We start from the raw sequence: 14,645 nt of genomic DNA, 5'->3' as shown, positions 1-14,645 counted from the left end.
GGACCTAAGTAGGGACTTGAGTAGGGAACTAGAGAGGGCCGGACCCCAACAGGAGATGGGAGCTGCAGTCGGTCGCGGAACGCCGACAGGACACCGGGGGCCTGGCGTCGGCCGGGAGCCAGTACTGGAGCCGAAACTTGAGCCAGAAACATGGCAGCAGGGGCCGGAACTGGAGCCGGAAACATGGGCTGCTGGGGCTGGAACTGGAGATGGAACTGGAGCCGGACCCATGGCTGCTGGGGCCAGAACTGGGGCTGGAACATGGCTACTGGGGCCAGAACTGGGGCTGGAAACCATGGCTGGTGGGGATGGAACTATGGGTGCTGGGGCACGGGCTGGAATCCTGGCCTTGCGTCTCCTAGAGGCCTTTTGGAGGCTCCGTGGACCTCCTAAGGCCAGGCCGGATCCCAGGAAGGGTTTTGAGGCTTGAGACCGACACTCAGGGCTGCTTGTAAAAATCCCTTAGCCACTCGGGCAACAATCTGCAGAGCCAGGGCCCTGTTGGCCACCTCCATGTGTGCCTCTCCTTCAGGGCAGCCTCTTTGGCCCCGCTGGATGAGGCTCTCATCCACTTGAAAAAAATATACTCAATTGTGTAGATCAGCGGATCCAACCTCTTGAGGGGAAAAAACGTGCTGGGTCCATTCTGGTCTGTTCGTACTGTCAGGGTGGGGAAAATAGGACCCAAGTGCAGTTAAAAAATACAAAAAGGTTTGGTTAACAAAAAGCGAGCTTTATTAAAAAGAAGCCGAAGACATGAAAAACAAGAAACTAATTAACAAAAACAAAATCGGGGAGCACGACAGACAGGAACAATCTTACAAACGGGAACAGGCAGGAGACATGGACAAGCATAGGCGAGGCTGGGAACATGGACATGAAACGACGACAGGTAGCATGGACGTGAAACGAGGACGAACAGACATGGAGCACAGGGGAAGACAAGACTAAATACACAGAAGTGTAATCACAGGACAAGACACAGCTGGGCAGGGGAGGCAGAAACACAAGGGCAACAGGCGAACACACACCAGGGAAACTAAAGACAGGGAGGCAAACACAGGAAGTACGATCAGACAAGACAAAAGGGCCCTTTCTCATTTCACTAATTACCCCTCCTCGACTCCTCGAATCCTCGATCCTCTGGTAGTGACCCGGAAATGAATTTCAGCGCGCCATGTTGAACATCTCTTTTCTCTAAATGCAATTCGAGGACCGAGGATCGAGCGTCGAGGAGGCTCTCTGGAGGAGGCTCTCTGGAGGAGGCTCTCTGGAGGAGCTATAATCGAGGATACACTGATGGGTCCTTCACGGCTCCTCCGCGGATGAATTTCCCGCCAAAATTGATGTTTAAAAGAGTCGTGACGCACGGCCGGATTTATCTCAGCCAATGCCAGCTCTGCATGCATCCCCTGGATATTATTTTATTAACTGCTTTCATCGCGACGCGATGTTTACAGTAAGAACAGCTGTGAGGTCCGTGCAGAAAGCAGAGCAGTGTATATAATATATATCACTCAGTATAACAGGCCTACATTACTCTCTGTATTTGCTTTATTTTAGTTGATATCTACAAAGAAAGAGTCGATATTTGTCTAAAACCATTTAGTGCTTCAAATAATAAAATACACAACGGCTGTACCCTGATATATATTATATGCTTTAGGAGCTGTAGGTGTGTGTGGTACAGTGTGGAGGTGTGTGTGTGTGTGTGTGTGTGTGTGTGTGTGTGTGTGTGTGTGCGTGCGTGCGTGCGTGCGTGCTTGCGTGCGTGCGTGCGTGCGTGTGTGTGTGTGTGCGCAGATGCGGCAGACAGACAGGTCTCAGCTGGTTTGGTCCTATGCTTACTTTTAATACTTTTTGGCCCGTAATTTAATTTCCTCATTGTTGCGACCAGAAAGGGGGATATATCCAGTCTCTGATAGTGTTACGTTATTATGAGAGTGCTCTCATACTTGTTTGATTCTGAAAATTAATTGTATATATATTTATATAAATATATATATGCCTATATGTGTTTGTGTGTGTGTGTGTGTGTGTGTGTGTGTGTGTGTGTGTGTGTGTGTGTGTGTGTGTGTGTGTGTGTGTGTGTGTGTGTGTGTGTGTGTGTGTGTGTGTGTGTGTGTGGGTATCTGTAGCCTGTTATTGTCTCATTATACCACACTGTGAATGACTTAAAAGTAAATATACAAGTCATCATGAACACAGTTATGTCCATCAGACAGAGGGCTGCTGTGCCTCCTGTCATCATTAATGGACGTCTCTTTAAAATGTCTGCTCAGAGGAGAGGATTTCTCATTTCTCTCTTGCCCTTTCTAAAAACAGACATATTCCACATTGGTTTTTTTACATTTTCTTTTGCACATAAATCCTTTTTATTATATTTATTATTCCCAACTTGTGTCTTTCTTGCATGTGAAAACCTACTCAGCAGTCAACCTGTTTCTGATTATGGATATGTAGAAAGGTTTGCTGTTAACTTCACAATATAAACTGAATAAGGTGCTAATGTTGTGTTAACAGTTTTCTGTGCTTACTTCAAGTGGCAACTTTGTGAAAAAAAGCAGGAGCAGCTTTAATGGCTTTAACCTTTCAGTTGTTTATTTATTGGTGCATTTACCAAACAAATGTGTAATTAATCAAATGACCAAAAACACAGACAACCTGGTACCTTTAGGGCCCCTGAGGTTCCGAGGCCTGTCAAGTTTTTTGAGATGATATACTAAATTTGGTTGCTTGTCACTGTATTGACACAGATTTAACAAGGCAACTTGTTGCTTTGGCAGAGCTCTTCTACAAACCTTTAAATAGAAAATGAGGCTAGTGAAGATTTACACTGGAACTAGATTATAAAGTGAATACCATGGGCTGTCACATCACACCTAAAACCTCTTCAATAGAAACAGTAGACCACACAGGGCCTTAAAGAAAAAACTAGAAAGTCTCATTTTGTTGTTGTGGTTTAACAAAGATTGAAGGAAAGTTAGGTTACTCTAGTCTAGACCCTGAAACAAATGAACACATTAACGGTATTTAAGGGGGATAATAGAACTAGTTTACCTAATGTAAATTAGAATGATTAAATTGCCTTTTTTTTTATCCCAAACTACATTTAATGTCTGAATTATACCTTTTTGTTTTCTTTTTCCAATCACTGTTTAACGAGCAATCAAATCTTTCAAAGTTTTTAAATGTTTTAAATGCACATTTTTTTTCTTTGCAAAGACTGGAGGTCCCAGGTTTATGTGGCTGAAGTAACTTTCATTATTTGATGAAACTGGTGAACGATGTGGTTAGTTTCTTTCTATAATGCAGGTAAAGTTGTAGGGGTAGCGAGTTTTACTTGTCCCGTTGTGACTCGTAAGCTCCATCTGGTGCACTTAAGCACCATCAAACAATAAGGCTTGGAGTCACAGTGTTATAACAGCAGTGATACAATTATATATTTAATTATATATTTAATGTAATGCTGTCAAAATTATCGCGTTAACGGCGGTAATGAATGTTTTTGAATTAATTGCGTTAAAATATAACACATTTAACACATGTGCAGAATGGCCCGCCCCATACATCCCACCAGTGGCAGCGCCAGGGTATGGCTGGGGTAGGCTACACCCATACCAAGAAATGGCTTAGCCCCACCATGAAAAATGATGTTAAAGTACGCAAAATAAAGTCCGCCTACTCGCGCCGAGAATTGCACAGACAGCAGTTAGTAAGATGGATTTCAGTAGCCACTTGTCTGGAAATACTGAAGACCAGAAACGGTTTTGAAAACTTTTGTCAGGTAGTGATCGTCTTCTCAATGGAACATCTTTGATAATGTCTTCTGGTCAATCAGAATCAAGATAACGGCGTGGTGTTGTTGCAGGAAGTCCCGACGGAGAATACTTTTGCTGTAGTACAGGGGTGCACATAACTGGTACGCAGGTTATGTGCGTAATCTGAAATGCGTACCGTCACTTGTGTCACAAAGCGCATTTGCGTACCGACGTACTTGTGAAGCTTTTCCAGGAGTCGGTCTCCGTGTGCACAGACAGGGCTGCTGTTAACGTCGGTCTGTACAACGGAATTGTGCCAAAACTACGCCAACCGGCTGCGGAGGGAGACTCCTCCCCTTCACTGGAGAACTGGGGTTATATTTCTCCCGCATTTCTCCCGATTTCTGACAAAATCAGATTTACTCACGACTGTTTCCACTCAGACTTTAATACAGCTACACCATTGTTTGGTTTCCATGGTAGCGCGTCTCTTTAGTAGCGCGCACAACTGAAAGTCTGAGAGAGTGAGGCAGATAGTCACAGAAAACTGAACAAGAATCGACAACTCGACCCTCACTCCTGTCCTGTAAAATACAGGTCCAGCCCACACATATGCTCCATCAAGGATGGTGCTACAGGCCGCAATTTACAACTACAATAAGCATGTTAATGTTAATCTACAGCTCCGGCGATCCACTGATCTCTGATTTCATCTTTACTAAAATTACATTTGATTAAGAGCAACAATACCACTTGGATAATAATTCATCAATAATAATGATCAAATAATATACAAGTGTAACTCTGTTTTTTCAAGTAGGCCCACATTAAGGTTCTAATACCTCTGTACTTCAATTTAAGTATACTTTTGAATGCCGGACTTGAATTGATTATTTGTATAATGTGCTATTGCTGCTTCACCTCTTAAGTGAAGGATCCAAATACTGTTCCACAAGTAAAGAAATACTTAATTCTGTTGGGTAGTTTTTTGTTGCTGTTGTTTTTTTAATATATTTTGGGCCAGACAGTGCCTTTATTGAAAGACTGCATATGGGCAGAACCATAAAGAAGCTGTCAAATATTTTCAAATCAAGCAATCACCTTTTTATTGTTCATTCATTACAGTACATGTTAGCTATATTGCGACCCTCAGCAGACAACTCATAAGGCTGCTTTACAAATGAATATATCCAGATTAGCAAAAGGCCAACTATACTGAACAGGTTTGTGAGATGGAGAGAAAGTGATTTTTTCACAATTATTGCAATCAATTCACAAATGTCAGGAAATGATAGTTTATCCTTAGCGAAAAGTAGCATTTTAAAATGATTTGCTTTAATCAACAGGTAACAAGATCCCTGGTATCTCAATCACTCAGGAATTATGCACTTTAAGGAGTGAATCTAAACAGTCTTTAAAATTCAGCACATTATTACACAATCTGGCTGAGTTCAGCAGGTTTCCGGTACACTCTTACTCAGCACTATTTCTAACCTTTCTATTCTGACACAGAAAGCCGGGAAATGTATGTTCGGTGGTTTCTTTTGTTGGTAGACAGATGTGTTCCTCATTAAGAGGTAGTACCTCAATATGCCAACAGACTGCAGAGTGTTTTATTTGGCTGGCTGCACTCCCAGTCATGAGGAAGCAGTTGAGGATGTTTAGTTTTTCTTTTTCTCTGCAGAGTCCTGTAGTTTCGCTTCTGCAGCAACACAGAGCCTTCACTGTAATGCTTTAAGTTCCGTCTTCACTTGAAGATAAGGACAAATAAAGCGAATTCTGGGAGTTTCTTAATGTGTAAGAAAGTGCAAGGTTCATGCAGTACATAGTACACAAAAAAGTTAATCTCTTTAACACTGTCATAGGCTGTATCAGTGTTTCACATTCATATTGCATCAGTGCTATGGATGAACTGTATCGAAGCTTCATCAGATCTCACACACTCGCTTTCGATCTCAACGTTTTCCTGTTTAGGGCTGACTTTCTATCATTTGTGTGCAAATGTTTGTGTGTAAATGGCTCGTGGAAATAATAATTATAGTTTAATTTCTCTTCTTTCTTCCTTTTTCCCTTTCATCTACTACCACAGCTGTCATCTTACTTTGTCCACTTTGACATATAAAAAACAAAAACAAACTAGAGAATGCAATTCCTGAAGAAGTTGCCATGGGAATGCTTTATACGGTGGCCCTGAAGTGCAAGTCAAAACAACATTTGAGAAAACACTACAGCATTTCACAAAATACTTCAACATTTCACAAAACGCTACAGCATTTCACAAAACACTTCAACATTTCAACTTTTACGGAAAGGGTATTCCTTTAGGGAGAACACTTCTTATTTGTGATTGGACAGAGCCAGCAAGAGAACCACTGCTGTGATTGGTTATTTTTGCTGCCAGTCAAGAAATGACACTTCTTGATTGGTCACATACTTGCCAAACCTCCCTCCTTGCCATTTTCGCAGGAGACTCCTGATTTCATTGCCCTATCCCGGGCTGCGTTTAACTTCTCTTATTTTTCATTTCCTCGCTCCTCGTCATCACCGGAAGTTGATTTGTCTGCGCCATCTTGAGTACCGTCCCAGTGGCCTTATTTTTGCCGGAGGACCGAGGATCGAGGAGTGATAATGGAAGAGCGATAACCGAGGAACCACCAGACCATCCTCCGGTGAAATCCTCAGACACTCGCCCCGCCCCCTTACTGTTTATCGCTCACTGATTGGACGAGGCAGTGCATGCACTGTTCTGATGCTTCTTGACATGAGAGCAGTTTCCCAGCGGAGTGAAGAAAATACATGAACCTCACGGGAGTCACTCCTCAGTTTTTACCGTGTTTTGTTTCAATTAATGTATCATTTAGTTACAAATATGTGATATATCTGAACAACAAAGTGGTCAAAAATCATTTTATTCATTTTTTGGAAACATTTTCATGATCGCTTTTTTCGTTTTACATTTTCATTTATTGTCATTTTATCAATACCGGTATTGATAAAATCCTAACGATACCCATCCCTACTCCTCTTGTATGGCTTTCTTTATGCAGATAATTCTGCATATAAAGAATGTTCAAGTCTACACGCAGAGAAAAAAAGTTCTTACACGAGGCCTGGTTCTAGTGCTTACACCCCGATTGATGAGTCGTCAATACAGCAGTTTAGTGTTTATGGTCATTTGGCATTTGGTTTATGTGAGTAGCATTTTTAATGTGTTTTGAAAATGGCAAAACGAGTGAATATGTCAGATTTCTGTTTCTTACTTAGAGAACTGTGTGCAGTGTTTTGCAAAAAGTGTCAAGATGAATAGCAAATTGGGTGCAGAGCTGAAAGTGTATTTAGAGTTTTGGAGATTTGAGCTCAGGTTTTGCTCTTTGAGTGTGAGATTAAATAATTGTGCTTTATGTGAGATTTTAGTGTGTTAGCAACTGAAAAGAACTGGAAAGCGTTAATACAAATACACTTGGTAAACATGTTTTTCACTTATGATACAGCATGAGGTGGATCGAAACCAGGATCTTCTGGGGCGATTAAAAAAGTTTCAGGAGAGAGAGACGGAGGCAGCTAAGAACCTGTCGGAGCAGGTGGAGGCCAACAGAGCTCTCCGTAAAAACATGGAGGGCCTGAACAGGAAACTGGAGGAACGAGACACTCGACTGAACACTGCCAATCAGGTACGCTCACACAAACCCGCACAATGCATCTATACTCTGGTCACGTCTCTTATTTGATGTCGGCTTACTTCTGTAATCTGTTCCCAGACCATCAGTTATTTGAAGGATGAGATCAGAGAGCTGACGCAAAGGATTCAAAACCAAGACTCAACAACTTCTTCTCAAACCCTGGAAAACCAGGAGCTGCAGGAACAGTTAGATTTACAACACAGGTGCACACACACACACACACACACACACACACACACACACACACACACACACACACACACACACACACACACACACACACACACACACACACACACTAAGACTACCAAATAGCTTAGCTTTGTTTCATGTACTGCACGAGATAATTGCTAACCTCACACTTGTATGTGCTTCGTATTTCAATCAGGAAGCATCAGGAAGTCTCTCAGCTTTGCCAAAGTCTCCAAGCCGCGCAGTCCTCCTGCTCAGAGCACATTGTCAAGATTAAGGTATGTGAGGCACGATCAGTACTGCAACCATTTCACGACTAGGGGTTAGTTAGTACAGATATAAAAGGCAGGAAATTCAGTTTTATCCCTTCAACTTCTTTGCTTTTCTTCTGGTTTAATTATATCTTACTAAATATATGGGTTTTGGATAAACTGCAAGGCAATGTTTTCACTATTTTCTGACATTATTTAGATCATTATTGTGCAAGTAGTCGGCCGAAAAAGACTAATCATAAATATAATCATAAATTGCAATCCCAGAGGACAACTTTTGGCCAGTTTTTTTTACTAAAGTTAGTAGACAAGCGTGTGTAACATGAACAAATTGAGATCACAACATTCCCATGTACCTTATTCAAAACTGTACTGAAGGTGCTCACGAAAATATGCTAATGATAAACACTATATGTATAATTCACAAGCTGAAATGAAAGCATCAACTAACACTGGTAACACATTTTATGGCTTGTAGTTTTCAACCCTCATTTATAAGCCAATTCCATCAGAGTGCAAACACGCAGCTGTTAACTCTGTTTGAACAAGAATGAGTGGCTGGATGAGGACAAGTCAAAGACAAACCAACACGATGCAGACAATCAGAAACCTGGGTAATGTGAGGATACTGTATACAGCAATAAGATGTACAATGTATTTGTGTAAGCCAAATATGATTAGAAACTGTAAGACAGTCTACTCACTCCGCTTTTCATTTGAGGTGCTAGACATGTTTGGTTGTTTTAACAATTTGTTCACTTCATTCTCCATTCATTAAATGCCTAAAAAGGCTGGAGTTTTGTTTAAAGGTCACCTATTATGCAAAATCCACTTCTTCATGTCTCTTCTACATCAACATGTGTCCCCTCTGTGGAAAGAGACTCTGAACGTTTCAGGAAAAAAGATTCTCTCTCTTTTTGTCCTGATCCATTTCTCTAAAAACCTGTCTGAAANATCTACAAACACATTCACAATGCAAGGCAAATTACCCAAACACAACAAATCAAATAGGTCAACATATTCTATCTTTCTGACCACAGAAACCTTAAACAATAACAATTGTTTAAGGTTTCTGTGGTCAGAAAGATAGAATATGTTGACCTATTTGATTTGTTGTGTTTGGGTAATTTGCCTTGCATTGTGAATGTGTTTGTAGATAAGAATGACATTGGTTAGGGGTATAAATAGTGGATTGTCCTATGGGGAGGGGCTTAACATGTAAACCCCTGGCCACAAGTGTTTAGGGAAGTAGTGTGACTGTGGCAAGAGAGCAGAGAGGTACCAGTCCTATAGGTTTTGTTTTCTTTATGTAAATCCTTGTGACTTTGAGCTTTTTTGGCTGTTAATAAAAAGCACCTAAGGACCATTTTTTGGTGACTCTAGCCAGCTTATTTAATCCCTAGTTTTTTTGCTCGACCTTTTTTGTAACATCCACATTTTACTTTAACTTCTCTAGGTTTAAATATGTATATATACACCATTAGTCAAGTTCATCAGCTCATTTTAAAATTGTATAGGCTAGCAGTTGGCTACCGTTAAATAAATAGCCGATAGCAAAACAAGAAAGATATCGGGACAATGAATTTGTTTAGCTCTAATAATGTATTTTCTGACCAAATAATGTCCCCTAGCTTTGTATATATGCCTTACATATCCCCTAGCTTTCTGTGTGTTCGTTTAATTAGTGCCATAAAGACAGCAACAATAGTCAAATCTATGTTAAATAGAATATAGTTATATAACGTTAATTGTAACTGGCTTTTGCTCACTATCACAAACAACAACTACAAGTTATCCAAGCTAAGCTAGTAGCTACAAATAAAAACAAATGTGCATTCAAAATATTAAAGTTGTCATGGCAATTGTGCGTTGCTATCTTTGTGTTTAGTTGTTTGTTGTTTTAGCTCCTGTAATGCTAGGTAGCTAACGTTACATTTAAAGTGAGTGAAGTTTCTACAGCAATTCAGAAGTTGCTAACATCGTTAAAGGAACCATTAGCATTTACGTTGTTATTACCTATTGCTCAGAAGCATGTGTCCTTACCTTACAGATGAAGAGACTCCGTAAATCCGTAGATAAGTAGATAAATTATGTTTCTCTGTTAGCTGTTAGCTACACACACTGCAGACTCAGAAATCCCTCCAGTTTGTCTCGAATGAGATGTGTGTACTAACGCGAGACTTAATGACGTATCGCGATAGTTTCGTCTCTTCTTATAGTAGGATCAACAGCACTGTACAGTACAGTTATGTACATCTTAACATACAGTCTTTGATCTTAACACAAGTTACTACCCTAAAGGAAGATTACAATTAATTCAGGCATTTTAGACCAAAGACAGTAAAATGGCAGCCGTTATGGCAGCTTTTATGCCATTTTATTAGGACGCAGGACATTACAGTATGAATCCACATCAGACAGGTGGAGTCAGAAATAGCTATGAGGAAGTCTAATCCTCCTAAATTCTTCTTTTTGATTTATCTTTAACTTTAACGTGTTATTATTCTGAATGTCATTTATATTGTGTACATTGTATTGTGGTGAAGCCGATTACATGTCTGTATGTCCTGGAAAAATGGGATTTGTTTGGAGAGTTTTTCCTGAATTGTGGGTTGAAACAGGAGTGTGTTATCCTGTACAGATAGTAAAGCCCCATGAGGCAAACGTGTGATTTGCGTGTAGAGTTAACATATCAGTAAATCAAAGCAAAATGGATCCACAACAACACCATCAACTGACAGCTTTAACGAAAAGTCTAAAATAATACAGGAAAACACTGGTATAATAGTGTTCTATTTTCATAGCTTTCATATCAGTCTGGCACCTGTTTGTAGTTGAATGTGTGACTTCCTTGGGCTTGGACTTTGAGCCGTAGGGTCGCCGGTTTAAGTCCCCGAACAGACCTAAATATGGAGTGTGGACTGCTACTTGGAGAGGTCCCAGTTCACCTCCTGGGCCCTGCCGTGGTGCCCTTGAGCAAGGCACCGGACAACCCCCTTCCCCCCTCACTCCCCATTGCTCCTCGAGCGCTGTACAATAGCTGCCCACTGCTGCTCCTAGACTCCTGGTAGGATGGGTTAAATGCAGAGGCCAAATGTCACTGTGTGTGCTTTGTGCTCTGCATGTGTGACCATTAAAGAGGGTTTCATCCCTCCGATTCTATTCTATTCTATAATAGAACATGTAATTGCATAGTTTGTCCCGCAGAGAGCAGCAGTGCTATATTCATCAGTCAGCATTTGCCACAGCACGATGAGGGAACTGTTCAAGAGCAAACTTGGATTAGCTCTTCATCATGAAAATACACATGCTACTCTGTGTGTATGAGTGTAGACAAGTGGATATGGATATAATGTACACGCATAGCAGAATAATCAGGCACTTATGGCATTAATTTAGCAATGACATAATGCCCATGTGTGGCACTGATGGCAAACAATATATGGGCTGACTGCTACCGGTGGCGTGAAATAAATCCATTTGCCCCCCAATGTTATTGTAATAAGCACTTAAATTCATGTTTATTTGTATCTTTGTAAACAACAAACTATACACGCAGCCAGTGTTACAACCCTTGCAACCAACAATGACTCTGATTATTATGCATCCAGTTGTGCATAAATACTTAATTGACTCCCACGGGGAAATTCGCCCTCTGCATTTGACAGTCAGAGCGCTGCCCCGAGGACCAACTCTAGTTCTGTAACAAGTGCTGTGCTCTGAGGCAATGGGCCAGAGTATTCCTGTTATACCTCGCATACATTAATGTCTTCTGATGATCGAAGGAACTGCAGGCTCAGCGGATTACTGTAAACATGGAGATGGAAAGGGCTCGGAAAAGACCAACCTGTAAGATGAATACTAAATAGTGTTGCAACCAGAGAGAAAAACATAAAGTACACAGAAGTCATTATAGTCACGCCACTATGGATGTGTGACAACTGGAAGAAATGTCAACGCTGGGAGGCATTAGATGAGGGGTACATTTTAAACAGTTTGAAGCAACAGTATAGGAGCTTTATATAGTAAAAGTAAAAGTTCCCAGTGGACAGCAGCAGGTCAAGAGGTCAGGGCCAATGTCCTTCCTCAGCAATAATTATAAAACAAAAGGGCTGGACAACCCCAAATACAAGCTAGGGGGAGCCACAGAGGACATTTTCTTTAAAGGTTGGGGGAGATCTCAAACGGAGGGGTGATGAGGGGTCTTAATTTGTCTGAAAAGGTCAGACAGAAGGCGTGTCCTCTTCAAAATGACACACAAAATGTAAACATGGGGAGGGAAAGGGCTTAGAAAAGACCAAGGACTCACCTGTAAGATGATTACTAAATAGTGTTGCAAACTGAGAGAAAAAAGTCATTTACGCCTCCACGCGTGACAACTGGAAGAACTAAAGACGCTTGGAGACATTAGATGAGGGGCTAATTTAAAACAGTGCAGTATCATTGCAAAATGCACTTTTGTACGTCTTTTATACATGAATATGTGTGTCAGGTGTGTCAGGGAACTCACCAAGTGTCAGAAAACACAACCGTCTCTCTTTTCCTCCAAACCCAAATCTCTAAAAACGGGACTTTAAAGGATCTGATACAGACTGATACAGATTTGAAAATAGTCTGACGTCAGTGACGAGGAGCTCCGCCTATATGGCCAACTCTCCACCAATCAGTGGAATGAGAGGTTGCCGTGGCATGGTAACAGCATGGTAACAGCATGGTAACATGACGCTCGTAACTCGGCCCCCTCCTTTGCAGGGGGGCGTGGTCAGCTGCAGCATGCAAAGACAGGGTGGAGGAGAGCAAAATAGAGCAAAATTAGGCATGGCTCAAATGCATGATCTGTTTGGTATTTTGAAAAAAAAACGTATAAATATACCTTATATAGGTATGGCCCTACAATATATTATTCAAATATAGCATGATAGGTCTCCTTTAAGTTGAACCTAATATTTTTGATTTAGTATTTAAATTATTGTTTTCAACTAACCTAAAAACAATTATGTGTAATTTCAATGAATTAAAGTCAAAATGTCAGCTTTTTTATTGTAGGAGCTTTACAAAGTAATATTAAGGGAGGGCAGGGGGTCAAGAGGTCCGAGCCAAAGCCCTTCCTCACAAATATTTCTAAAACACAAGAGCTGGACAAACCAAACGAAAAGCTAGGGGGAGCCACAGAGGACACTTATTTTAAAGGTCTCTAAAGGAGGGAGGATGGAGGGGTGTTAATTTGTCTGAAAAGGTCAGACAGAAGACGTGTCCTCTTCAGAGTGACATAACGGGCTCCTGTTCTCTCTGTCTCTTCCTTTCTCGTCTTTTCATCCCCAAGAGTATCCGTTTCGGTCGGCTGTCCTTACAACCCCTACCTCGCCTCTCATGTCTTCTTTTCATGGACCCCATATCCCCTTCACTTAGAGGCTAACTTTTTTTTTTTTGCCTGCTGTCCTTCTTTATCTGTCACAGTCTGTCGCTCTGCCTCTCTCTGGTATTCTGTCATCCTCCTTTCCGCCTCCACCTGTCCTCGCCCTCCTGAGGTCGGCCTCAAAGCAGCCTTATCTCCAAGATGACGTAGATACATACAAAAAAAACAACATATTCAGATGCATTTACACAAACACACACACACACACACACACACTAAATCAGCAGAAGTGCCTGCAGATGTGCCCTTCATTGCCATCTGTTGTGAACAATTTTTGAATGTAGCTCACGAAGAGTCATCTGCATTCGTTGGCTCACAGGATGTAAACATCAACACAAAATTTAATATCAATACTGCCGTGTCATGTCAATTGTAGAGAGGTTTGGCAGCTGACATATCATCTCTATACATCTATATTATGTCAGGGTTTTATATTTTCTTACCTTGGCTTTTTGTAAATTCAATTTATCCATCTCGTCAATTTAGTTCAGAATGGTCAAATGTAAATGCAATTAATAATAATAATAATAATAATGCATTTTATTTATATAGCGCTTTTCACAACTCAAAGACGCTTTACAATATGAGGGAGGGTAGATAAACAAGGACAGGCAAACAAGTAAGTATGTAAAGTAAGTAAGTAAATTAGCCTTTAAAAAGCTTGTTGGATCAATTTGTTATCTGAGGTGTTTAAGTAAAGAAATCAAACACAATGACAGTTTTTCTTTAATTGCTAGACATGATTGTGAAACTGGGATTCATTTGATTTTCCTCATCACCTTCTTAGCACAGCATAATTATTCTCTTGCAAATTCACACTTTCTCATTGTTTTCACACATTTTTCACACCTTTTCATAACAGTTCTCATATAAAAACACAACACACTAGATTTTTAAATGTGTGTTAAACAAAAAGGAAACATCTATTCACAACACTTAACCTGTTAAGCCCTGAGCCTATTGTTCAGGTCTCAGGCTCGAAAAGGAAGTTTCCAGAACAAATGACCATAACTACACTTCTAGGGGGAAATTAATAATCTTTTTTCTAAAAGTAATGATAAACCTGTGAGTTGGATGTAGAAAAGTCAAAATCAATATAGATGTTTTTTATTTTAAAGAAAATTCACATTGAACATAGTAAAAAACTGTAAATTATAGTGTCCGTCCAAAAATTCTTTTTTACTTATAGTGAAAAACTACCCTTGATGATGGTAAGGTAGACTAAAAGCTTTAGGAATCCAAAGTACAACATATAATAAGTACCCTGTATCAAGATTGATGCAAAACAAGTGACATTTTACCTTTTTGGAGAGGTTTAGCAAAA

General features: G+C 40.6%; 1 protein-coding gene across 1 annotated transcript in view; it reads left to right on the top strand.

Annotated features, from left to right (window-relative positions):
- The first annotated feature begins 7,243 nt into the window (after positions 1-7,243).
- LOC104946681 (mitotic spindle assembly checkpoint protein MAD1-like) overlaps positions 7,244-14,645 on the top strand; it is an 8,779-nt gene continuing 1,377 nt past the window's right edge. The window contains exons 1-3 of the mRNA XM_010772556.1: positions 7,244-7,432; positions 7,520-7,644; positions 7,830-7,915. Coding sequence (XP_010770858.1) covers positions 7,244-7,432; positions 7,520-7,644; positions 7,830-7,915 — 400 coding nt within the window. The remainder of the gene's footprint in view (positions 7,433-7,519; positions 7,645-7,829; positions 7,916-14,645) is intronic.

Source organism: Notothenia coriiceps, unplaced genomic scaffold, assembly GCF_000735185.1.
Source record: "Notothenia coriiceps isolate Sejong01 unplaced genomic scaffold, NC01 NC01_scaffold00011334, whole genome shotgun sequence".
NCBI lineage: Eukaryota > Metazoa > Chordata > Actinopteri > Perciformes > Nototheniidae > Notothenia > Notothenia coriiceps.
Note: the sequence above shows the minus strand (reverse complement) of the source record. Positions and strands in the feature narration are given on the sequence as shown.